Consider the following 27,458-nt stretch of genomic DNA (forward strand, 5'->3'; position numbering starts at 1 on the left):
GATAATTGTGGGCTAAAAGGAAAAAAAAAAGAAAAATGTTTCTGTGTAGCTTCATTTGAAATATAGAAGATGAATTAGAAGTCAAGAGGAGGCTCTGCTCTCCATTTCAATATTTGCTCATTGAGGCAGATCGAAGTACAGATGAGGAGAAAAGTGTTTTGGCAGCTCTCATTCATCCGTGCGGGAGAAACCAGAAGCTCCCGCCTTGCCACACAAAGCCGGGAACAGCTGTCTGATCGATACTCGACAAAAGGCTGAGAGGTTAGAGCAGTCAAAAGACTGTTAACTAGCCATTTTATTTGTCAGACATTTATATCATTGTTTATGGTTCACCGCATCCCTTTCACTTTGGGCCAGGCGGCACACCTGTGCTTGGAACACGGTCAAGGCCTCATGACACGGTCATCTCGTTTGGGGGCGGGGGGGAATGGATGGAGAATAATTTAAGTAGAGTAGCTATGAAAGAGAAAACTAGCGGTCACCAAAATAATAAATGTTGACATCATCCAGGATACCAAGACACGTATTATTTTATTGGTGCTTTTAAAAAGATATTGTTTTTGAGTCTCTTTCAGTAAATGATTCCAAATTTTGTGTGAGACAAAAAAGTTTTTTTACACAATTTGTTATATAAACACATGGATATCCTTTTTTAAAGAATAATTTATACTAATTGATTTTTAAATGTGCGGAAGGAATCATATTGCTTATGATTGACAATTTAAACAGAGACAGTTAATCCATAATAACTTGCTAGACTAAACTATAATGTACAGTTGTAATGTTTTAGGCACTGGAAGACAACAATAAACCAAAAAAATCTATTTAGAAATCAGAAATGCCAATAAAAATGTGTATTTTTACTTTCACTTTTTTTTCAATGGCAGACCAGACTGCATAAGATAAAATTTCACCTTCATTTGCACTTGTTTGGTCATGCATGTGTTTGATTGCATGTTGTTGTCTCACCTCATGGTCGTGGTGAGGAGCACAAGGCTTTGGCTCACACGGGCTGGCAGAGGAGGGGACCCTCTCTGGGGCTCACCCAGGCGGAGAGGGCCTTCCTGCACATCCTTTGTCACACCATTTGGGGCCCTTGTGTCTGAGCATCCTTTCTTTCTGGACCCTCTTGGCAGCTTCGTGTGCACATGGACATCTGCTCTTCCCACCAAACCTCCTGGTGGAGAAGCAAAAAAAAATGTTGAGAAAAAAAACAAAAACAAGCAACAGTGCATCTTATTTGGTATTACATCAGTGAATTCATCCATTCATTCAGTCATTTTTGTATGTCAGAGATTACAACCCTTCACATTCCATTAAATTTGAAAATTGGAAATAATCGCCAGATGTGTTTATTTACTCAACTGTAGATGTGGATGGAGCTTCATCTTTAATCATGTTTAACAATATTAGCAGAACTATATCCAGGGAAAATAATTTAAAACATCGGAATATCCACTACAAGAACTGGTTGCAACATTTTCATTCATCACAGCCGGTTGATCAACATACTTGGATGCTGCTGTTTTGTTTAGCAACAGAGTTCAGATAACGATTAAATTATGCCAACAAAGTACAATTTGAAGTAATTACAGTTATAACATAGGTTGCATTTTTAACACTAAAATGTAGATACCTTTATAATGCCCCAAATATGACTAATTGGGGTATCTAAGAAAAATCTTTCCCTTCCTTTATAGAGCCAAGGCACCTATTTATCACTGAACTTATGACGACTGAAATACAGTAAAAATGATGTCATATCAGTTGACTCAGGCTGACGTACTCAGTGTGAGAATGGGGCATGTTTAATTAAACGGATATACTTGGAGGAAGCCATGACTTAGTCTGTTGTAAGAATGGCAACAGATTTATTGTACATTCTGTCATCAATACTGGATCAATAAGAATATCTTTGTAATCAAATAATTAGTCATAACTTCCTCGGACAAAAATGGAAAACTCATGGAATCCTGTATTTGTGGTTATGAGATTAAAACTCATTCAATAAGAAGGAAAGTAGATTAGGACTTTATACTGTGACGCCACAAGTGATGACCCCAAGTTAGTATTTTATTTTCCTCCACAAGGAAGGCAAAGCTCCTCATCAAAGTGTAGAGTCGACAGCCACGGCTCCAGTTGTTTAGTGCGTGGAGCGATTGTGCCGCACGCAATATTGCACCCACTTTATTCGTGCTCAGCGGCCCGGAATAAGTCGCTCATTATGGCGGCCAAGGGGACAGGTTTGGAGTTTGATGTCATGGCGGTAATATAGCCCCAAAGAAAGCTTTCAATGGGGACATCTGTTCGGGGTGGCTTACAGTTACAGCCATCGCAGCAACCTGTGCACCATCTGAACACAACAGGCCACTGAAGATGCGAGTGAGGCAATCTGAGATTTTATTTCACTGCATTACTTGTCCTCACAGAAGCAACATACTGGCTGTCACGCCAACCTTTGACCTGGGCCTTGCTGCAATGATCACTTGCTAATTTGTCACCAAGGGCCCAGCGTGCACCCCCATACTCCCCCTCAACACACCCCCATGCACCACAGCCTCATGTGCAAGACTCACTCTTGTAATGGATTTATTTAAAAAATGGAATCACCCCCAATCATACATAACTAAACACATATTTATTTCTTATTACATATTACATCTTTTTTTTCTTTTCTTTACAGGGCATCAACTTTGCATATTGTAATGGAGGGGGTTGGCGGACTGTCTTCTAACTTAGAGCTAAAGGAATTACAAGTGTATCATTTATGTCCACTGTGCACAGTCACACTGCCCCATACAGCCCGCATGGGGTTGTGCCGTGCTGAAAGACAACACTGATCGGTGCGCAACGGAGCGCAGGAAAACGGTATGTAGCTTTTATTTCTTTATTTATTTATTCATTATATTTAATTTTGTCATTATTGTCACAGTAGTATTCCCAGCCAAAGTCATTGATCGTTTGTTTACCTCTTAATCGCCATCGGGGGTCTTTTTAATGAATGCGCAGTACACAACGAACAAATATATATTTACATTACAATATGATTTCCTAATATGTTATATTTTAAGATTTTAAATCCTAACAACGTGCAAATAAACGGTTGTTCCCGATTTGTATTACCAAAAAATACAGTCGGTCTTATATGTTGTTTTTAAAAAAAGTTTTTAAAAAATGCATATTATAATAATAACAATAATGTAATTAGGCCTAATGTATGTCAAACAATAAATATGACATTAGCAACACGTGTAAAACGTGATGCAACGTCATTTAAATCCGCCTTTTTTCAACATTTGCACCTGTGCGACATTTTTTTATATATATATAACGGTAACATTTTTTATACACCTGTGAGCAAAGTAGTGTGAATTAATACTGGGGGGAAGCTTGTGTCCAATGGTAGAAACACAAGAATTAATCAGGCGGTCCATCTATCACGCTGTGTAATAAAGGAAGCGACATGGCCAAGGCAGATGATGTGATGAATAATCCCTGGTCGTTTTAATTAACTTTTCCCTGTCCTGTAATGACCAAGCTGGTCAACAGAGCCGGTCAATAAGCATGTTAATATCAAACAAATAAAAGTGCAGATGATTAAAAACCTCCCGTGTTATTAAATTTGAAATTCAAATGAAATGTACGCTTCCAGTACGCGCTGCATGCAAAGCAGAGTCGAACGAGAGTGGCGTGCATCTAAACGCTGCATGCACGCTTTTGCCCCTAAGTTACTTAAGGGTCTTCGGGGGGGGGAAAAAAATGTCAGTGAACCCCATTCAACAGAAGCAATATTTATATTTGATACCCAGCTTGAGCCATGTAGTGCAATCATTTATTTCCATAAATAATCGAGACGCCAACATTATTATCTACCGGCACTCTTTTTTTTTTTTTAATTTTGCAAAATGTGTACCATATACTCAAAAGCGCCAACGTAATTGACGTCAATTATGTGAAAGTTATTTCAATATAGGATCACAAGGGTGGAGAACAAAGCTGCCTTTATATGCTGCTCAAGTTTGTTTATATTAAGTTTAAACCATGCAACTTTGAATTTAAAGCGCAAAAGATGTCGTGATTAAATAAACACTTTCGGAGGATTATTTAGTATAGATGAGAAACGTGTAGTTAATGATACTTTGCATCTGTAAGCAAAAAGGAGTGAGATTTTTTTTAATGAAAAACATTTATTGACGCCCTCGTGCTCATCCTCCCTTGAAGCAGTTTTCTTCTAATTTATGGAAAGTGATGTTCTGTAAAAAATCTCAATAAGTGGCCCCCTAATTCCTCCCTCCTTATTCACTCTCATTTAACTTTACCTTCCTTCCGCTGTCTTTTATTATGGAGGGGGCGGCCTGGGGGGTGGAGAGCCCTGTCTATTGATGACCTCACGGGGGCCGTGCGGCGGCCGCACGGCACGCTGGAGCCGCTGATTGGACGCCCGTGTCACAGCGCCACTTCAAAGCCGGAGAGGAGCCGCGGGACCGTGGAAGAATGGGCGGAACGCATCATTGTATTGCTCACCTCTAAAAAAAGAAGAAGAAAAGAAAAGGAAAGAAAAGAAAAAAAACGCTGCTCGGATTCATAAATATAAAAAGATCCTCTAGAGGAGGGCTGTGGGTTTTTTTGTGTGTGATGGCAACTTCACTTCTAGGGGTGAGTCTCCGAAAAGGACTTTCTTACTGCTTCAATTAGTTCTTGTCATTGGCTGCTCCTCTCCTGCTTGGGGATTACACTTTCAAATCTGGGGGCAAAGTTACAGCAAAGGCAGTGCTTGGCTTCTATTTTCGGTAGATGGGAATAAAGTTGTGTCTGGTGCGCTTCTCTTGTTTGTAAAAGTTTGTCCAGGTACGCAGATTGCTGATGCAAGATTCAAGGCGTCTTTTTTTGTTCGTCGCATGTTGAATCAGTGCGCTCGCTAACTTGCTGCTTTCGTGTCCCTTCAGGAGGAGCCGAGGTTGGGATCGACTCCTTTAGCCATGTTGGCTGCAACATGTAACAAAATAGGGAGTCCGAGCCCTTCGCCTTCCACCATTTCGGATAATTCCTCCTCTTTCGGGAAAGGCTTCCACCCATGGAAGAGAGCCGCCGCCAGCAGTTGCAGTCTGGGCTCCGGCCTGTCCGGCTTCGGGGTGTCCCGCAACGGCTCGGCCATCTCGGACTCGTTCTCCTCCAACGGCTCCACGGGCTCCAGCGCCTTCTCCCTCACGTCCGGCGCCTCACCCGGCTCCCACTTTGGAAACGACTACTCCGTGTTCCAAGCGTCCGTGTCGAACGGCTCGCAGGAGTCGAGCCACCAGCCGATGTTCATCTCCAAAGTGCACACGTCCGTGGACAGCCTGCAGGGCATCTACCCGAGGATGAGCGTGGCGCACCCGTACGAGTCGTGGTTCAAGTCGTCTCATCCCGGTATCCCCGCGGGAGAGGTGGGGACCACAGGGGCATCCGCGTGGTGGGACGTGGGAGCCGGCTGGATTGACGTTCAGAACCCCAACGGAGCAGCACTACAGACGTCGTTACATTCCGGTGGACTGCAGACGTCCTTGCACTCTCCCCTGGGCGGATATAATTCTGAATATTCCACTTTAAGTCACTCAGCCTTCAGTACTAACCCCTCTCCGCACCTGTTGTCCACCGGCCAGCACCTGATGGACGGCTTCAAACCGGTGCTCTCCTCGTATCCGGACACAACCCCATCTCCGTTAACCGGTGCGGGGGGTGCCATGCTCTCAGGGGGTCCGCCCGCCTCCTTAGCGGCGTCCCCGAGGTCATCGGCGCGGCGCTACTCGGGCAGAGCCACCTGCGACTGTCCCAACTGTCAGGAGGCAGAGAGACTGGGACCGGCTGGCGCCAGCCTCCGGAGGAAGGGCCTCCACAGTTGTCACATCCCCGGCTGCGGGAAAGTTTACGGGAAAACGTCCCACCTCAAGGCGCACTTGCGCTGGCACACCGGCGAGCGACCGTTTGTGTGCAACTGGCTCTTTTGCGGCAAGCGCTTCACGCGCTCCGACGAGCTCCAGCGACACTTACGCACGCACACTGGGGAGAAAAGGTTCGCCTGCCCGGTGTGCAACAAGAGGTTTATGCGAAGCGACCACCTGAGTAAGCACGTCAAGACTCACAGCGCCGGTGGGTCGGCCGGTTCGGGCTCTGGAGGCAGCGGGGGTAAGAGGGGGAGCGATACCGATAGCGAGCACAGCGCACCGGGGAGCCCCCCGTGCCACTCCCCGGACCTGTTGCACCCGGCCGAGGCGAGACAGGGTGTGGTGGGCATGAATGGCCTCTAACTCGGCTTGATTGTCGTTTAAAGTGTGTGAACCACAAGAAAGTGTCGGGAAATGTTCTGCAGAGACATGACAGTGGCGGACATTACTGTACGTACTGTGTGCGTAATGCTCCATCGCGGGTGTCGTTGAGAATGTGAAAATATAGGCTTAGACGTTTCTCATACGTGAGTATGTGCACAAAGTTCCACCGTCTGGCCTTTGGAATTATCTCGGACTTGAAGATTATACAATACTTTGGTGGATGTTTCATTAAAAAGGCCAACACATTTCTAGAATTATCCCCTACTTTGGTGCATATGCACCATCGCAACTGTCATGAATAAAATAGGCCTATACATTTCCCAATAGTGACATGCTAGGCAATATACTTTGGCGTATCCACAATATATTTATTAAGATAATGAGCTATAGTGCATTTCTCCATAATCAATTTTTTAAAGACAGTGGATAACATTTAGTGTATGCATAAAACTCCATCTAATTTAAAAATCAACCAATTTTTTTTTTTTACGAAAGGGCATTCAAGTGTATTTATACTAAGGTATATGCACAATAATTAATTTCTTTTTTAAGAGAATAAGCCTATACATTTTTTTGTATGCAGAAATTACAATAAACAATGTTGAAAGAATGGGCATACATATTTTTCTTTTGAAACAGAAACGTGTATGTTAACGCATCATGTATTAAGAAAATAGGAATTCACATTTTTTCCTGTTGGAAAATGAATGTGTATAGACATGTATCCACAACGATCCATTGCATTTTTATTGCGAAAATAGGCCCCTACTTTTTTTGGGGGGGGGTGCTGACTTCCGCACAACGCTCCATAATAAGTGTATTTTATCGTTAAATTAGGTCAGTACACTAATAATTGAGTACATGATACTTAAGTGTTCAAAAGTCCATGTCATTAATTGGGGAAAATATAGGCCTAGATGCATTATTGAAAAAAAGACGTGACAGTGAAGATACAGTGCAATTCTCCATCATGCGTGTCATTTATTTGGGGGGAAAAACAATACATTTCTTTTTAAACTGACATGTTGCTATTCTAATAGAAATATCCCCGTGTAAAAGTGGAGGGGAAAGTTTGGTTCACGCCTTATTGTGCATTTTTGGAGGGGTTGCAAAAAGTTGTGCTGTCATACATTTTGTTCACGGGCAAACTCTGGCACTTTATATAATTGAGAAGGAGAGATTAACATAGCTTGGTGTGGAATAAAAGGAATATAATTATGGGGTGGTTTTGTTATATCTGACCATCACACACACAAAACACACACACACACACTCCCAACACACACACAGTTTGTGTCCAATCCACAAGTTTGCAGTTGAGGAGGTCGATTGTGTGACTGCAAAATGTGCTGTAAATATTGAACCATGTAGGTTAGAATATATACGCCCATGTCAAAGGTGAGTAATGTATTTGTCCAGGAGACGATTTTGTATAGCTATTTCTAGTTGTATATGGACTCTAGTAAATATTTGAAAATATACGGAGATGTACTTTGGATTTTTTTTGCTTTGACATGTTATGAAATGTATTGTGGGGAGTTCTATTTAACCACGACTTTTCTTGTATTTAGGGGTTTATATGATTAGGCGCACTTTTGAATTTATTTGTAAGGTTTGGAAATGAGTTACAGATTACCCAGTCTTGTTTTTTTTATTTTTTTATTTAAGTAAGCATGTTGTAAAGTGATTTTAATTTTACAATGATGTCATTTTTTTTCCTCCTTCTGAGAATGGCTTTTTATGTGAGCCACTCAATAAAGTCAGTATGGACTCAGAATCACTTTGTTGGGTCGATTAAACGATTGGCAATGAAAGTGATTTTTTTTTTCTATGAATGGAAATCATTCTGTATGTTATTTTGAAACATTTTAAAGATGGGTTACTTTTTCCAATCACTAGATGGTTTATATTTTACATCAACGGGGCCTTATTTTGTATTCAGTTTCAATAACTAAAATAGCTGCATGTGGGGTTAAGTATCAAAAAATGAAAATACATATCGCTATTTAGGCTGACTTTTAAGTTATTGTTTATGAAAATTCCTTCAGGCCAATGTATTAGCAGCTCTGTATGTGTGAGTGCTCTAAATTTTTATTTCAAGTTTGACTTCATTTACACTATTTTAATTTTGGTTGTGAATGTTGCCTTGTGATTCTCGGCCTGTCGTATATTGAAAACGTGCTGAGATTATATCTATTTAAAATAATTCAGTAATGAAAAAAGCGTTTATTCCAAGTGACACTGTTAATTGCGCAATCAAAAAAAGTGACGACAACACTAACACGTTTTATGAATTGAGAACATGTACGTACCAGGCGGCCGCAGCGGGGGTCTGCGAATCTTATTTTAACTTAATGCAAATAAACGTAAACTACTTACATTTTCCCTTGTAAATTCAGTCTTTACATTTGGAAAAGGCAGCTTTGTATTTAAGAGTAAAGTATACAAAACTGGCCAAGTTTCACCTATGAAAGCAATTAATTTCTAGTAGATGCTCTATATATCATTTTATAAAGATACCCGTGTGTATTTGATTTTTTAATTTAATTTCAATTTTATCATCGTGATTATAAACATCTCGGCGAATTCAATTTGCGCTCTGCAAACTGTATGGCTATTTGTGTTGCACAATACCTCGAACACACGGAGAAAGATTATGATGTAACAAAACCTTTAAGAACTATAATTGCAGAGTACGCGAAACAAAGAATATCTAGGTATTAAAGGCGGCATTTACACATTCCAATAAATACATTTTTAAAGTCATCTCTACTGAAAGGATGAACGTGCGCGTCTACTTCAATATGCAACCTTTTAGCGCCCTCTATCGTTTAAAAAGCTTTTGCAAACTATGTAAATTCTGATAAATTTTTAACTTGGATAAAACTCACTGAAATCAAGTTTTGTTTTTAAATAACACATAATTACGCGGTTATTTGATGCTGTCAAACGGGAATAAATCTACCAATATCTACAAAGAAGTAATTTGCAGTAGTGAGGAACCATGCTGCAACAAAACAACTTTGACACTCTCATGTCAAAATTATAAATGTATTTGCGTCTTTATGCATTAATGTTAAAGATTTAAGTTGTCTTACTATCTCAATTTTTCACACCAGTACATCCATCCACACCAAAAGTGTCAAGAGAAAATGTTGATGCTTCATTTTCTGAAAATCAAATGCCATTACTCTATGCCTAAGATACAGATATAATAACAAAAAGGTGACACTCAAAAACATGAAGCCATGACATGTTGGTCAAGTGAGATCCTCTCTGGACATATGCAGTCAGCTTCTCAATGAGGGTATCGTCATCAACACCAACTCTCCACAAGGGTGAGAATGATCAGAAGGCTGCCAATCGTGGATGAAGAACATAGCAGTTAGATGTGAATAGTGTTTCCAGCCAAACCACATATTGACCCAGTCAATTGTAACACAAGCAACAGTCTCAAGATCAACTGTTGCAACTCTTTTCCCAGACAAAATCACAGGCTTGGTAACGACCACTGCTACCAAATGGACTGATCTTGAGTTTTGGATAACATTCAAAGTAAAACAAATCAGAGTATTCGTACTCTGACAGGGTACTAATTTAAAATGAGTGAAACAACCAGCTGAAGAGTTGCAATGGAAAAGTATTCTCAGATATAAAATAAAAATGTATTTTCTTTTTCTGTGACTGTAATTGGGCTCCATCTTATTTAATTTATACAACCTTTATTTCCCAACCTTTATCATACTAGGGTAGCCATTAAAAAATATCTCTCAAATACACATTTATAAAACAATACTTATCATGCACACTGGCAAATCTTGTGAGACTTCACCTCAGAGAGCAACCATTACCATTTTAATCCACCAGTGAGTTTTTCTTTTCTTTTCTTTTTTCATTATATGATATGGTAAAACATATTTTAAAATTTGAAAAACCTTATACAGATTGTGTCCATATTTGGAGGTCCCACTTAACACAACACAGTATAGATAGTTTCAACTTAGACACTGGGCACGATTTTAAAGCCTTGCATTGCACTGTTGTTGACTATTGTGATAATATGAATTAACTTAACTGATTCAGAGTTGGTCTCCATATTGACTCAGTGAAACCAAAAAGCGTGACCGATGGGAATTAAAGGAACGTTAGTGCATTGGCACCCCCATGCGGCTCAAGAAGTGAAAACACTTTAAGATCATTTTGCTTGCAAACTGAAAACAAAAACGAAGCAACGTTAGATGCGTTCACTAAATACTGAAAAGCGTTCTAAGACTACTAATTGATCGCATTTACGAACAAAACAATTAAGGGATGATAACAGATTGATGGATGAAATTTTAATTAAAGTAAGATATTGTCTGCAGGTGAATAAAGCCATGTGCTAATACATAATTCATTTACAATTTAAATGCAGAATAAGATTTTCATCTGTATTAATATGAAGTGCCATTTTACGTATAATCATATGCACAAATATATGTATTTAAATCATATATACATAGTATGAAAAAAAAAATCGTGGCCCTGTGCTTGATTATAAACATGACAGCCTTCATGTAGTTAATGAGTAAATGGTCAATTAGATAGCATGGCTGCTGTCCTTGATGGGGTTAACTCCAGTTAACCTTCTTTTTGGGTTTTATCACACAAAAAAAAGCAGTGATACCCAAACAAAGTAAAATCAGTACCAAAAAAAACCCTCCACAGACAACTCTTTAGCACTATTGGGGAACCGGAATAGCAGAATTTCACTCTGCTGTATTTTATTTTATTTATTTATTAGCTAAATTAAATATGCTTGATTTAAATCACACGTTTTAGCTTCCAGTGCAACATCTATCGTCACTGGCACGCTTATCTAGAAGCCCCCGAAACCGCCGCTCAGTTTCAGGTGTTGCAATATCTCCTGCGTAAACACAGAGATGCATTGTGGGGGATGTAGTCCCACACAGCGAACAGGCCCCTCCTCCACCGGGCAAATGTGTCCCTCCTCAGACTCGCAATCCCAACATGCTTGGTGTGTGAAGGCAAAGCGCAACCGTGACGAGGACACGCTTCATAAATCTAAAGGTTCATGCTTTTGGAGCTTTTTCTGACATCGCAGCAGAGGAAAAACTACAAACATCTCATGCCGACGGTGGGAGATTTTTTTTTTTCTGTTTCAAAGTATCATTGTTATATACAGCATGGCTAGATACTGAAGAGGCAGTTTAAGCGTTATTAATGTGTAACCACTGGACACACACACCTGTCGGAACGCTGACACACTTCTTGTTTTATGTCCTGGGCTTCTCTCATTTGAATGTATATGAAAATATTATGAAAATATCAGTTTTAGTATATTTCTTAAGATCATTGGTCTCATCTAGTGGTGAAAATGGACGGTATGGACAGTTCTCAACTAGTGGCGCAGAAAGACTGTAAACGTCAGAATGCCTGACAAGACTAACCTGTTTATGTGCATTGGTAGTAAGAAAGCTTATTATTGATGACTGACTCATTGTGACATGCCATGAATGAGTTGAAACCTCTTTAGAGCAACAACGTGACACTAACAAGTGAGGCTTTCTTCCACTTCGGGTACTGTTTCCCTGCAAAAGACATACTAACTCTCTGTACTGAAGAAAAAGTAACTTGAGCAGTCAAGTCTTTGTTGTTTCATAGTTATGTGAAAAGTATTTACTTCATCCATAGGTGACAGGTATTCCGAGTTGCAACTACTTCCTTTCTCAAATCTAGATGACAAATGGTGCGTATGTAATGTAGGAAAATGTTAGTACAGTGATCCCTCGCTACTTCGCGTTTCGTTTATCGCGGCTTCACGACATCGCGGATTTTTTTCTAAATTAAATAAAAAATTTAAAAGTCAAAATAAAACTTTTAAATTGAGTTAACATGTGTCTAACCTTTAGGACAATGTAGTATTGCTCCAAATGTTCGTTTACATTCCTTTAGAAGTCCGTTTTTGCGTGTTAGCACGATCGTTGTGTTCACTTTATTGTTCATTTACAACTTGGGGAGGTTAATATAAATTTTAGGAGTCTAAATGACCTATAAGCAACATTACTGCCTTCTTTTCAGATTCGTTTTCTTCTTACCACAGTCTAATTTTTTTTTCCTTTTTACAGATGAAAATATGGCAAACTCCTTGCCGTGTGCAGGGAGTCTTGTACGAAGCAAATCTGAGGGGACATTGATTGATCTGGATGAAAATGCTTTGGATGGTAAAGATCGAAATGGTAACGTCTTTAAATTTTAAACAATATCATATTGTCTTCAAAGTAGAATTATTGCTAAAATTATGCTTTTTAATAGATGGAAATGAGCCTCAAACAAGAAAAAGCTGTGACAAGTCAAGACAAAATCCCTTTTGGAACAAGCTGTCTGAGTCAAATCCTTTCTTAGATGACATTGTGCACGGCAACTCAGATAAGCTTATTTCCAACACATCCGGCACATTCCATAAGACTGTAAACCACCTGAACACAAAAAATGGGGACACTATCAGCACATCTTCAGATGAAGACAACGCAGGGAACTTCCTGGAAAAGAAAAACAAAGATAACAGATCGGGGAGATGGAGGAGTGCCAATGACCTTCTGGATGGAAATTCTGAGCAAAAGGCACCAAAAAGGAGAGACCTCTTCAAACCACCACAGCCTGTTCTAAATCCTGATTTTGAATGGCTGAAAAATGATAGAGAAGCCTACAAGATGGCTTGGCTGAGCCACCGACAGTTAACTCGCTCCTGCCTGGACCTAAATCTGATAAGTCAGAGTCCCGGATGGGCTCAGACTCAGGCTTCAAACTTTCAGGTCATCTGCAAAATCGGCCATGATGGAGGCACAGTCCAGCTGCCAGACTCGGAAATCAGTATTTCTGTCCCAGAAGGCCACGTCCCTCCTGGTGAAGTTCAGGAAGTAACACTGAAGGCAATGCTTGACCCTCCTCCTGGACTCAACAACAACTACATGACCACTATGAGTCCACTTCTGGAAGTAGTCCTCAGCAACATCAACACAAAAAGTTCCATTTCCCTGAAAATCAAACTGTCCGGAGAAGTACGGCGAGACCCGCTTAGTCGGCTCCTGACCACAGTGGTCGGACTCTTGTCTTGCAAACGAGAAGGGCCCTATATTAGAGTGAATGACTGTAACATTGTCGAGAACATGATGCAGATGAAGCTCCAGCAGCTGAAGACACATTTTTATGTGATAGCAGTTGCAGAGGCCTCAGCTATTCAGTCCCCGGCTATGTCAGTTTGGGATTATCTTCACCGCCAAATTACTGTTGCCATCTATGGCCCCAGGTACATCCATCCGTCTTTCAAAGTTGTAATAGTTGTGTGCTGTCACAAGGAGGTACCGTCAAAGCTTCCCTTTTCAGATATTTGTCGAGGTAACAAACAACTCCCACCACTCGTACTGCAGCTCTGGGGAGTGCATCACCTTAAGACTGACAACCTGCATGACCTGTTTGTTACCACCACTGTCAAGGGCTCCATGTTTAGAATAAGACTTGAGGACAAGGTGAAAGAAGTCAGGCAGAGCCAGCTGAAAATAGGAACAGTGCTGCATTTACCGGTGGCCTTATCTTATGCTAGCAACAACGACATAACTCCTTTTGAGTTAGATCTCCAAATAACCGAATCAAACTCCAACCCCGTTGCGCATTTCCAGGTCCCTTCACCTCCAGCGGCACCCGTTCGATTGGAAAAACGCATGTCAAATCAGACGAGTAGAAAAGTCGTCCAGGTGTCGAGAACATCCTCCATTCCCGAGGATCGTTCACCAGATTTTCCTATATTCAAAGACGGACCTGTGAACCTAAAATGGTACGGTGTAGCTCTTAAGTCAGTTCTCCGTCAGTCACGTGTGGACTACCTTCTGGAGTACTTCAAGGGAGACACTGTGGCTCTCCTATCAAAGGCGACCGTTAGATCCGTGGGGAATTCAAAAGGAAAGGAGTGGTACATCGCATTCCTCCGGGGGAGAACTGGTTTGATACATTGCAAAAATGTCAAGGTCATTACAGCAGATCAAGTGATTGACTTCACCGGGATTCGCATGAGCACAGAGGTGCTCCTGGACAACATGACGCTGCCCTTCATGAAGCTCACATACATGTACTCGGATATCCAGACACTAGTCACGGAGCATCTGACCAACTGGAGAGGTTTTGCAAATGCCTTAGGGTATTACAATTTGTCACTGGACAGTATTACTCGCAGAGTTGCTGAAACGGAGGCCGACAAGGTGGCCTGTGTGCTGGAAAAGCTGAAGGAAGACTGCCACGCTGAGAATAGTGGCAAGAAATTCCTACACGAACTTATAACTGTAAGTAGAACGATATTTCACATTGTCAACAATCGGCAGTTACAATTTTGTTGTCATTAATCTGACTAGTGTGTTTGTCTTTTAAGGGTCTGTTAAAGATGGACAATATCAGTCTTGTGGCCCAGCTGATTCAGAATACGGTTATTCTGTCAACCGCTGTGGAGGTAGGGGTTCGATGGAGGGAGCTCGCCGATAAAATGGGAAAGCTGACCAGCTCTCAGATTGCTGTCTATGAAGCCCCACACAGAGGAAAGAATGGAGAAGTTGGGGCTCAGGTCAGTTCATCAGTCCTCCAGTTTTTCTCAACCGCAGTTATTTTGATGACACTCTGTCTTATATGTTTCTGTTGATTTATTTTAAAAACATAATAAAAGTAGCACTTTTTAAAAAATGGTATTGTTGTTCCTCATTGTCTTACAGTTGATGTGGAAACCTGCTTACGATTTCCTGTTCTCCTGGAGTCAACGTTACGGACACAGTTTCAGAGACATGATTCAAGACCTTCACTTGGTCCTAGATAAGATGAAGAACCCCGCTACCAGACAGTGGAGGCAGCTGACCGGCGCCCTCATCACAGTCAACTGCCTTGATCTCTTTCGGGCCTCCGCATTCCCAAAGATCTAAGCACTTTGTAATCAGAGCATCATCCCTGCACTTCTTCTGTTTGTTTATCGACTGTCTTTGTTCTTTAACCGCAACAGTGAAAATAATGAAGGCCTGTTTATTCATCAGTACGTTGTATTAATCTAAATGAGATAACACTTAACGGTAACTTTTTAGCACTGAAACTGAAATTTACTTTTTTTTATTGTACTCATAGAATGTCAACATTAATCAAATAATTATGGTTACCGCATGTTGTATTTTTTTTTTATTATTATTACTGTGCACTTCCAGACTTCCTTTTGAGTAGAGGTTCTATCACTTATGTTTGAAACACACAGCAACTCTGTTGAGACACCAAGTAATGTGAAAGTCATTTACATGCATTAAATTGTATGATTTATATATTTCCTCAATGCTCTCCCAAAGAGATATGAACATGTACTTGATGTTTTGTATTGTAACATCACATTGTGGAAAGCACCGTAATGTCCGATACACAATGTCGCCAAATATTTTTAAGATGCACTATGGATTGTTGTTTCAAGTAATGCCATGCTCAATAAAGTGTTGCATTTGATGGAAACAAACATTAACTGCAATAAACCACCTGAAGGAATCAAATATAAAAATAAATGTGATTTTGTATGTACACGATTTTGCTGTAGTGGTCTGATTTTATTCATGTTTTCTTTTTGCAAGTACTATTTAAAACTTTAGTTTCAGTTGAAAACACACACTGCTTAACTGAATTGATTTTGGGTGACGGAACAAACCTGAGGCAAAATAAATCTGCAAATTATAACAGGAAATAGAGCCAACTGATTTGGGTGATTGTAGAAATGGACATTGAGGTCAAGGGCACATTGAATTTAGTTCAAAAGACTAGACAAGAATGTCATTTTTAAATGAGGGTTGAAAACTCTTAAAAAAATAAAGCTTTTTAAAAGGTTCTAAAGGCTCAAAGATATGCATTAAAGACAAACACAAGCATCAGAGGTGTGCAAAATGATGGCAAACAAATGCAAAACAGGATTTGGCCAAATAACACTCAGGTTTACTTCAGAATTATGCACACATTGATTAAATAAAACACTTTAGTGATCAATGCTGAGGTTTGAGTAGAGTGTAAAGCTTACTTACATTGCAAACGCAGTTGAAACTCTGAAAGTCGATTTCAAATAAGGCGCCTTTGCATACTTTCTAGGTGTGCGTCATTCGGAAAAAGCCTGGAGCTCACGCACACCTCGTTAAGTATTTCCGGTCGACAGATCTGACGTTTAAAGTTATTAAATATAACTTAAGCATTTTGCAAAATATATGGTCACTGTGTTTTAATAATACAGTGCATACATTTGTTTTAATTCAACAGCTTTTGGTCTCTTTATTCAAGATGAATAAAAGACGCGCAAACTATGTCATGACACGTTTTAACCAGTTGATGGCGCCATTGTTTAAACTATATGGAATAACTATGAGCTGTTCAGAATTATCTACCAAGGCATAATAAAGAATAATATTAGTATAGTTCCTTAATATCCGCATCAGCAGATTTAAAATCCCATTTTGAAGATTTGCTGCAAACTCGAAGCTATAATGGAGTAACGAGCCACTGCAAATTAAGATAAGTGAGCTTGGAAGTTTGTGGTAGGCTGCTTTCTGCAGCCAACAAACTTGGGAGCCATCCACAAATCACTTTGTATGAACAGAAGCATTCCTCTGTCCCCCTTGGGTGCACGAAGCTTCATTTGAGTTGCCGCCATGATTCCGTGATATATGTTGGGGCCAAGAAGTCATTTGGCTTTCAATTTATTAGCTTGCTGATTTATGCTCACTGCGGAGGCTGTGATGGAGACTCCTACCACAACACCCACCCTCTTTTACTTTACACCCTAACAATCTAGTAATGGATGACGTGAAAGCTGAGCAAGTTGGGTAATTAGAAAAGTCAGGTGGGTGGGGAGAAAAACATTATACCGGTTAATAAGCATGCACTTCATTTATCAGGGAGGATTGAGTCAACCTGATTAAAAGTGTGTAGGGGGGTAGTGATAAGAACGTCTGCTTCGCAGTGTTTGGGGTTTGAACATAGTTTGTGGCCTGCGAGGAGTGTGCTTTTTTTCCCCCTGTGCTTTGTGGGTTTTCTTTTAGTACTGCCGCTTCCTCAAGCATTCTTTTTTTAAAAAACATACCAAAATTATTCTTTTGTTCCATTCAGAAAATCCCTGAAACATATGATTGAGAGTTAGCAGCATTTTTGCGGTGTTACAAGGTGTGCAATGCCTTTCTTCTGACTAACAGCCTGCACGGAGCCTCTTCCAATGACCACCGCTGGGAAGGAGGAAGCTCCATTACCACATGACTCACTGAAAGAAAGAAAGAAAAAAAATACAACGTGAAGTGTTTGGCAGCGTTTTGGAGCAGCTTTGTGAGTAATCTTTGTCCACATCCTGGCCGCTTCACTTTTCTCTCACTTTTTCCATCTAGCGGTCTTACAGAAGTTGAATTTCATGAAATGAAGCACACAAATGAGCCCTTTGAGCTTTGCGAAACATCAGCGGAGAATCAGTCAGTGAAACGATGGCAAAAGGAGTCCAATTTATTTATAAAGCCCTGAATCAGCTCCTTCTTATTTGGATCCAATGTAATCCTATGTGGTGGTCAAAAGTTTTGTCAGGTGTACAGCGACGGTGTGGGGGATGTGCAGAGAGCGTAGTTGCTGACAGGCCTGATGCACCAAGCGTGACACTCCTAGTCCACCAGTGATCTAAAAACCAGATGGAGTCAACAGGGTTTGCGTTGAGGTATGCTGATAATCAGCAATGTGAGAGTTTTCATAACACACATGCCTGCCATCGTAAAGTCTCGGATTGATAAACTGCCACCGTCTATTGTTCCCAGCTGACTTCAAGTAAAAGGTCGAGCTTTATTATTATTTATTTTATATTCATATGTTGGCCTATATGCAGTGTGTAGTTCTTAATATGTGCAGTCCATATGTGTACTTACTATTATTTCATGTTTACGCCACACTTGTTTGATTGAATTTTGTGATAATGACAAAAAGGTTGTTTAATGTGAAAATAGTTTGTCTATATCTTCCTTGCAATTAGCTGGCAACTAGTCAAAATGTTATCACCGTATTTCAAAGAGTCAGTCAACTCAGATATAGTCGAATAAAATAATGTGGTGGGCCAGATCGGGCCCTCTGTCCTTATGTTTGACACCAATACTACAGTGGCAACATTAAATCTTTGTAATTTCTTTTTGACAAACTAATTCACAATTTTAAAGCATTTGCATCTCCCCAAAGTACCTCACACTACTTGTAGCTATTGCTTCAAATTATTTGAGGTGATAATCAAGCTTGAATGACATCACGCCTTGATGACATGCCCAGCTGGGTGACCACACAACTTCCTCCATGATGAGTGAAAATAAACACAACTCCCAAGAGCAAATACACAAAAAAATCTACAATCAGCTGAGCGCTTGGGGGTAAATCTCTCAAAGGATGTGTCCTTGGCTAATTTGTGTCAACCAAAGGCAGGCTGAAGGGTTCCTGTTCCAAAAACAACATTGCTAGAGAGGTAGCCCATTGTGTCCTGGGTGAGGAGGAGGAGAAGGGAAAGGAGGAAGAAGAGGTCGTGGAGGTGAGCAGAGATGCAGCTGCAGTTCACAGACCAACCTCGCATCATTTATAATCACGTCTCTCGATGCATTGTGGGATAAGCTCGTCGGTTCTGAACCCTCGACCCAACGAGTGGAATGACAAAACGAAAAAAGATAAGATTCCTGGCTATTTAATATAGAAGTCAGCAGGATCTTCTGCTGTGTTGTTCTTGGCGAGAGATGGGAGACCCTCCTCCGCCCAGATCATTCCCCGAGTCGTGACACACTCGCCCTCACATCTTCAGTGGATTCGCCATGATTTGATTTAGGAGTTTGATTCATTCGGTGACCAAGTTCGTAAGTCAAATTGCTGGAATGTTAACTACGTTTTCATCATTGGAATGAACTGAAACCTCTGATTGATGCTTGTTGCTTCTTGGACGTGTTTTCTTTTTCGACTTTTGATTATGAATCTCTTGCTTGCAAAATAAATATATAGTGTTTGGATTAGGATGTTTTTAAAAATATCAATTTTATATTCACTCCTGAGCAGCTATTGTTTATAAATTAACATGGCTCATATTTAGGCACAAATGGTTTTGCCACATCAGTTTTGCTTAGCAACAAGAGGCCATGCAAATGTGTTATGTAACCAGGAAAAAGATTAAGGGGTGATTCTGTTGATTTATGTGTCTACAGTTTGTCTAGTACGGAATCAAAATTTGATTCCACTTGTGATGTTGTTCTAATGACTCAGGGATTATTTTTTATTTATAACATTTCCCTTGGAAGATACATTGGAATTCATCTGTGCCCCACCAATACAAAAACACCACTGTTGCACTGATATGTTGCCCAGTTCTCAGTAGATAAATCTGTCAGATTTTTTTTTATTCCAAGAGCTTCACACAGCATTTTGTAAACCCAACGCAGCACCTGTTTAAAGCAAAGCTGCGATAAAGCTACTGTAACTCAGACGTTTTCATCGCGTGGGTCACTGCACTGGTCAGCCTGCTTCAGCGGCCTGGGTGAACATTTGTGTGTGGTCTGCTGGATGCCACCAAGCTTTTATAGACAGCAGAAGGCACGGCTCACTACGCTCCAGGTTTGAGGATTTAACTGCAGCTGAGGAGCCAAAAACACACACGCTGAATTTCCACTTCTAAAACAAAATGTAAGGGAAAAGTTAGTTAGTGTGTGTCAACTTCCACTACAGTACATCAACCTTCATTAAATGGGAATGCCTTGCCTAAGGGAGATTCCCTTTCTTATTGGCAGAACGAAAGTCACATTTTGTTTTATTACTATATTTTGTCATAGAGTAGCAAGACGTTTATTCACTCAACTGCAAAAAAAGATCAGGCGCCTAATCCTTGTAATTCGTTCGAGACGATTCATGTTCACAACAGAGAGAAATTGATGAACTGATATACTAATTAGATTTCTCCTTCCAAGTAAATCACCCTGGAATCGAATGTTCTCTCCCAGCCTGCTCTACCACACTTTTCTTCCATGATCCTCTGCAGTTTTGTCATCCCTGCCATTCTGATGTCATCCACATCTTCAAAACGACTCCTTTGAGGACTCTCTTGACTTTCGGTAAAAGGAAAATAAAATCACACAAATGGCGCTTCTAATCAGACACGGATAGGATCAACACGCAAACATATGTTTTTGCCAGCGTGCCACTGCTGACGGCAGGCTTTGGCTCAGACCGAGTGCAATTGTGCAGGAACAGAAACTCGAAGCCCGATTAGAATGGGCAACATCAAAGCCTGTGTGCTTTAAAGACTTTCTTTTACTGCTAGGTCCAGGAGTCCTGGCTCCTCCATGTCCAGACGGCTTATAAAGGCTTGTTTTTATCCTCACCTCCCTTCTCCACACTCCAAATCATCTCTCACTCTCTCAGGACTGCTGCTATCAGAAGAAAAATTTTAAAAAATCCCATGTCTGGCTTTCTCTCCTGAATGGCACATTCTGTTGCTAACGACAATGTTGTCATCCATTGCTTAACCTCGTTAGTGCCCTGGGGGTTAATTGACCTCTCTCGTCCTTTTTTTTAAAGAGCCCTGTCTTTCCTCACGACACACAGCTGATCCATCTCGGCGAGCTGGCATCAGACTCCGGCTCGCTTTAATGGAGTGAACGCGGATATCACAGGCAATTGTGGGAGCGTCATGGCTACATAGAAAGGGACTGCGGTTTGTTTTTGCAGCAGATACGAGTGGGCCGATAGAGAAACGTTGCCTTCCAAGGCCCCAGCAGAGAAAACAGACAGGTCTCTGTGGATCTGGCTGGGGTTCAGATCGTATAGTGAATGAGATCCCGAGCTGCATTGATGTGACCTCTGGGAGGGTGCGCCATCACGCTCATTTTTAGACCGTAATGAATACTTAAAGGATCACAACGACCGAGCGGGAGCTCGTTGATAAGTGGATGAGTGGACACACGTCATGGCGTGGACTTTTTTGTATTTGCGTGTGTCCTTTCCCGACAGTGGGATGAAGGTTAGGTCTTTATTAAAGATCAACACCGGTGGAGTTGTCCCGTGATGACATCATGTAGTTGAGAACCAGCTGTGTTTTCTCAGAGTCACTTCAGCAGCAAAGAACTGAACTCGGCAGTGCAATCTGCCAAGGATTATAAATATAGAGTTGGCCTAAATACAAGCTTCTATTTTTTTATGTATATACCGTGCAAAAAGGCCTGCGCCACAAGCTTTGTTGTTTGAATGACCTTTTTTAACCAGTGGCGTAGTAAATAACACGATGCAGTTAGCAGGATTACAGGAAAAAAGGACAAAACCTATCTATGGAGAGGAGTAGCGACATTGGGTCTAGCGAGAACGTGAGATCTGGATAAAAGGAACTGCTACACCATTTTATATTATCAATGGTTTAGTCATCATATTGACCATGCAAAAACCTGAGACTAAATTCAAATACAAATCTCTCGACTATATGAACCACTAATCCACCATGTTGCCAAGAAGCTTCTCTTTCCACATAAATACATCACTAGCCTGGAACCTCCAAAGAATTTGTTCCAGGCTGCACGTCGACCTACACTTTGTTCGTAAATTCAAACAAATTTTCCCCTTGGAAGTAATAGAAATGGAATAAATCTGTTCCTTGTTGCAACCGTTGCCATCGTAACATTTTTAATCACCATGTTGAAGTCATATTTTTGACACAAGTGTAAAAAGGGATTGAAACATAGACAATAAATTCTACAAGTTTGATACTCTGGCAACCATGCAGAAGAAGATCATGTAAGCACCTGGGAGGTGAGTCTCGTCACATTCTGACATTTAATTATTGATGACTCGTTGCTTTAGCCATTTTGTAGTGAGATGATTTCCTATGTCGCTTTCTAGTTGTTTGTACACTTTTCCTCCTCTGAGCACCTGCTCCATAGAAAATGAATAGAGACTGCTCCTCACCTGCAGGTAATAGGTACTTGCTGAAATCAGTACCATGGACAGTGACAACTCACAGGTGTGTTCACCTTGACAACCCACTTTCTGATTCTAGTTTGTCACCTGCATAAACCTTCATTTTGATGCTCATTTATGCTAAAGGTGATAGATTTCTTTTTTTTTGTTTTGTTACAATGTTGCCCAAGTTCCACTTAAACAAGCATGTGTGTGTTATTGGTACCTGGAGGTGCTCCCTTTGGAACAATACTTCACTCTCAGGCCTCCGCGAAGATGTAAATGGATGGTTTGGTTGGTGTTGTGACCTCTCACCCCGAGTGCCCCCCGTTTCCTGAACCAGATGCTGCTCCCGTGGACCGGGGCCTTCTCAACCTAAACAAAGTAATCCTCCACTAAACAAGATGGATATTGTATCACCGTGCCAGTAAATACCAGAGGGCCTTGCACACAAAGGTGCCTTCTCCTCTCCATTGGCTACGTCGACTCAACAGGGGGGCTCTGATGCAGGTATTGTTTCATATCCATATGCACAAAGACATAGTGTAGCCTGTGATTTATGATGCTTTTTAATGATCCTTTTAAAATCTACATTTGTGGCTTATAACCAAAACATGCCCTCTTGTGGGGAATATAATTAGAGCATGAGGAAAAAGTTGGCCAACTTTGGCTGCATGTGCAATGTGTCAGATTGGACTCATGCGTGTTGCATAATGAGACGCGTTTGATCTCCATGGGATTAGGTCAGACTATGGAAACATTATTAGCAAACGTCATGTGGGTTGCATGCATGGTTGCATAAGAGAATGTGTGATTCTTGGGGTCTGTGCAGTAAAAATGAAGATTGCAGATTGTCAAAAAAAAACAATTGGGCTGCGACAGAGGAGGCAATTTGTACCTTGAAGCAAAATCTTACGTTACTGTTTTGGTTACGTAGTCTTTAAATTGTATTCGTTTGTCCATGTTATTTCTTTTTTAATGTAATGGTGTCTCGTTTGTACCATCTAAAGTGCTTGCAACATGAAAAGGTTTAGGAAATATGTTGTCGTGTCATAAACAGATGTAAAGTGAAGGGTGATAATATGCAGATATGATTGAGGTTTTAATGTAATAATATGCTATCCAATAATACTGTGGTTGAAGTGGTGTACAGCTACTATTTTGGTTACCAGCTGCATGAGAGGGTCAAAATATTGGACAGACAGACAGTCAGACAGACAGACAAAGCATTGATTAGATAGATAGATAGATAGATAGATAGATAGATAGATAGATAGATAGATAGATAGATAGATAGATAGATAGATAGATAGATAGATAGATAGATAGATAGATAGATAGATAGATAGATAGATAGATAGATAGATAGATAGATAGATAGATAGATAGATAGATAGATAGATAGATAGATAGATAGATAGATAGATAGATAGATAGATAGATAGATAGATAGATAGATAGATAGATAGATAGATAGATAGATAGATAGATAGATAGATAGATAGATAGATAGATAGATAGATAGATAGATAGATAGATAGATAGATAGATAGATAGATAGATAGATAGATAGATAGATAGATAGATAGATAGATAGATAGATAGATAGATAGATAGATAGATAGATAGATAGATAGATAGATAGATAGATAGATAGATAGATAGATAGATAGATAGATAGATAGATAGATAGATAGATAGATAGATAGATAGATAGATAGATAGATAGATAGAGCAAAAGCAAACAAAGATTTTTTCCCTATTATGATGTAACGATAGAGCACCGTTATCTGGATTTCTTTTGTCACAAGAAGGCCCACCTCTCGAATGACGTTGCTTGCCGTCTCATCCAATCGTGTGCCTTCCCAAAAAGTTTTCAGCCTATAAGATGAGGCCAACTTTCTCAAGTGTCAGAAGATTTGTCCTCCCGGAGGCCCATCTATGGATACTTTGGCGTCTTCTGACTGCACAGACCTCCAGGTGGACTAACCAGAAGACTTGATGACAGGGAGGTAATATTTGGACTCTTTTAGAGGGGGCGCGCTATTTTCGTGTGGCGAGTGGAGATGTCCGAGGAAAATTTGGGGGAAGAGTCGAGCAGCTCCCCGGTCTCCCCTGTGGACAGCCTGAGCAACAGCGAAGGGGAGGCGGACACCCAGCCCAAAAGAAGCGCAAGGAAGCGCAGGCCGAGCAGGAAACAAGCCGCTGAAGACTCGGACAGCCCGATCGCGGCAGGGGGTAAGCGAGGCAAGAAATCGAGCAGCAGCGGCAGCCCGCAGTCCCTCGAGGAACTCCAGAGCCAGCGAGTCATGGCCAACGTGCGGGAGCGTCAGAGGACTCAGTCGCTCAACGAGGCGTTCGCGGCCCTGCGCAAAATCATCCCCACGCTTCCCTCGGACAAGCTGAGCAAAATACAGACGCTCAAACTGGCCGCCAGGTACATCGACTTCCTGTGCCAGGTGTTGCAGAGCGACGAGCTGGACGCCAAGATGTCCAGCTGCAGCTATGTGGCCCACGAGAGGCTCAGCTACGCCTTCTCCGTGTGGAGGATGGAGGGCGCCTGGTCCATGTCCACATCTCACTAGCACCGGGACGGCTCCGGCCCAACATGGTAGGCAGGGCCGCCGTTATTTTTCCCCACTAGATTGCACGCATGTTTTTTTTCTTTGCTATATAGTCCAATATAGTCCCCCCGCCCCTCCGCTTAAATCAGTGCATGCCTATTTTTCCGTGCAAAATACGTTATGCATATTGTCAAATATAGTTTTTCCCCAACTAAAACGCATGCCTGCTTATTTTGCTTGCTAAGTTTCTCTCAGAAATGGCTAGAATGCATATTTTTTCTTTGCATCGTGCATATTGTCAAATATTTTTGTTCACCTTGAAAATGCATGCATGATGCATTATTATATCTACTATATAGACGACCTCTCCACATTATAGTACAGGAAACAATCAAGCAAACTACCTGATGCAAATTGTTTTTCTCCCAACTATAGCACAAGAAAAAAAATGGCAGTTTTAGTTACATTTTGGGCTAAAATGTAAAATATCTTTTTTAATACAATGCATTATAAGGTTCTCTCATATTTGTTATGCAACTAAATTGTAATGTCAATAATTATTCCAACTAAAATGTCAAATATGTTCTATTAAAATGCATGTTAGGAAATGCCCCAATATGTTTTGTACGTAGTTGAAATGCATGATGCAAATAGTCTTTTTCTAATGTGTCAAGTGCAAGTAAAATAACACTCTGAACTGATTGCAATGACATCCAATACAAGAACCTGAGACTTAAATCATTGTGTGTGCGGTTGACCCTCACAGGTGACTGCTGATTCTAAACTTCTCACATTCTGACGGGACATACCTGGAGTCCAATGCTGGATACATGGGATCACTATTTAAAGCAAAGACCACGGAGGTGCTGTAGGGGATTTTTTTGTTTGTTTTTGCAGCCCCCTCACACCACCCACTCTGTTGACGGTGTATTTACATGTTGTTGACGACGAATGTTGAATATATCACGGCTGATGCCTGTTAAGAAGAATTGCTTTTACTACATGTATTGGGACTTATTTCTGCAAGCAAGGCAGTGTAACTTGCATGTGTGTGTGTGTGTGTGCGCGCGTGCGTGCGTGGGTGGGTGTGCGCGTGTGTGTGTGTGTAATTCTCTACTGGTGGTGTAGCCCACATATAAGGCTGTCTTTGTGGATCAAACCTGTGCAAAAAATATTTTCAGAAAACATTTATTTATTTATTGGTATTACAATTAGGAATACATCCTGTGTCTGAAATATAAATACATTCCTATTTTTATTATCACTTTTGTAAATGTTTGTATATTTTTTTGCAATAAAGAAAACGAGAATATTTTTGCCTTAATTTTTCTTTGCTCGTTCTAATTGACGATCGTTTGTCAGGGTATTAAGATGCACGTGAGAAATAATCTGGCACGATGACAAAAGCAGATTGATTAAAATGCCACCTCAAAAAAAGTTTTGATTACATATATAATTGCAAGATAAAACGAAAAAAAGTAACTGCAAAATACACTGCCTTAATATACATATACAAAATGACGTATTTATTGCTCCAGTATTCCTTTGCGTGTAAATTAAAGTAATGGCTTGTACCAACACATTTGCATAAACAAATAAAGACTAGAGGACACGTGTCAACATGCTAAGTGTTTTCGTTTAATTTCATTCTATTTATTTATTCATTTGTTTTCTCCGCTCAAATGTTGTAAATGTAAACTATCGATGCTGCGTTAACAAAAATCTAGCATCCGGAGTGCAGCGAATGCATTTTCTTATCGTTCCGATATTCTAATAATCTAAATTGCGTCAGTACATAATCTGACTAGTTTTTTCCAAACTACAGATTACGTGGATAAATTAACCAATATGATATAAAGCGACTTCCGGTGTCCCGGTGCGTGCTGTCACCGCTTTGTGAAACGTTTAGGTGACGTGGGAAAGTTTTTCTCACTGTCCAAAAAGAAAGCCGTGACCGTTTGAAGGTGTGTAATTGGCCTTCTAGGCATGTATGGAATTCCCAGATGTCTATGAAATTTAAGGAGGCCGTGAAGGTAGCGTGGACTAGGGGGCCACTTTTGCTGTTTGCGTGGGCGGGAGGGGGGACGCCACAAACCCACAAACACATCCACAGGCCCTCGATTGACTTGGTGAATTTTATGTTTACCTATCATAATAATCATCATATTCCTATTGCTCTGAACGCACCACACTAGCCTTGAAGTTGAACTAACGCCAAATGAAAAACACCTTTTCCCCTGGATGAAGCAATCTTAAATATGTTTCCTCTTTTCAGAAAGCAGTTGCCAATTGAGGCACAGAATGAAACCTATTTAGAACAGATGTTAGGATTTTTTTTTTCTTTTTTTGGGGAAGGAAAAAGTCACGTGAAATGAGCAGATGTTCAGAGTGTAGTGAGGCTCACACAGTGCATTGCATCGCAGTGCACGGACGGAGGGAACCCGCATGACACGCCGAACTGGAGCCGAACCGAGCCCGAAATAACGCTTATCAGCCATTCAATGGATTTTATCTGAATGATCGCGTGGGCTTGGGGAAGTGGACATGGGCTCATCTGCATGTGGGAAAAGAAAAGGTAGGGTATTCGAATTAAATGTGATGT

The 27,458-nt window shown here is 40.8% G+C and overlaps 3 protein-coding genes and 2 long non-coding RNA genes across 5 annotated transcripts; 3 read left to right on the plus strand and 2 right to left on the minus strand.

Annotated features, from left to right (window-relative positions):
• Positions 1-298: 298 nt before the first annotated feature.
• On the minus strand, positions 299-16,559 carry LOC148392089 (uncharacterized). Its single transcript, XR_015861067.1, has 3 exons — positions 16,391-16,559; positions 970-1,177; positions 299-456 (listed from the first exon to the last, which is right to left on the minus strand). It is a non-coding gene; the product is annotated as an uncharacterized LOC148392089 (long non-coding RNA).
• Positions 4,400-8,336, plus strand: sp8b (sp8 transcription factor b). Its single transcript, XM_088388159.1, has 2 exons — positions 4,400-4,656; positions 4,947-8,336. The coding sequence occupies exons 1-2, from the start codon at positions 4,636-4,638 to the stop codon at positions 6,285-6,287; spliced, it is 1,362 nt and encodes a 453-aa protein (XP_088244285.1). The 5' UTR covers positions 4,400-4,635; the 3' UTR covers positions 6,288-8,336.
• Positions 11,304-15,904, plus strand: macc1 (MET transcriptional regulator MACC1). Its single transcript, XM_088388046.1, has 5 exons — positions 11,304-11,445; positions 12,437-12,547; positions 12,624-14,644; positions 14,731-14,919; positions 15,065-15,904. The coding sequence occupies exons 2-5, from the start codon at positions 12,445-12,447 to the stop codon at positions 15,266-15,268; spliced, it is 2,517 nt and encodes an 838-aa protein (XP_088244172.1). The 5' UTR covers positions 11,304-11,445; positions 12,437-12,444; the 3' UTR covers positions 15,269-15,904.
• Positions 16,560-19,934: 3,375 nt separating the features above from the next.
• On the minus strand, positions 19,935-24,913 carry LOC148392092 (uncharacterized). Its single transcript, XR_015861025.1, has 3 exons — positions 24,113-24,913; positions 22,519-22,667; positions 19,935-19,984 (listed from the first exon to the last, which is right to left on the minus strand). It is a non-coding gene; the product is annotated as an uncharacterized LOC148392092 (long non-coding RNA).
• twist1b (twist family bHLH transcription factor 1b) lies at positions 24,201-26,168 on the plus strand. Its single transcript, XM_088387983.1, has 2 exons — positions 24,201-24,903; positions 25,623-26,168. Exon 1 carries the CDS (start codon positions 24,359-24,361, stop codon positions 24,875-24,877), a length of 519 nt encoding a protein of 172 aa, XP_088244109.1. The 5' UTR covers positions 24,201-24,358; the 3' UTR covers positions 24,878-24,903; positions 25,623-26,168.
• The last annotated feature ends 1,290 nt before the right edge of the window (positions 26,169-27,458 follow it).

This window comes from Syngnathus floridae, chromosome 10 (genome assembly GCF_059516105.1).
Source record: "Syngnathus floridae isolate MCC-2025c chromosome 10, RoL_Sflo_1.0, whole genome shotgun sequence".
Lineage (NCBI taxonomy): Eukaryota > Metazoa > Chordata > Actinopteri > Syngnathiformes > Syngnathidae > Syngnathus > Syngnathus floridae.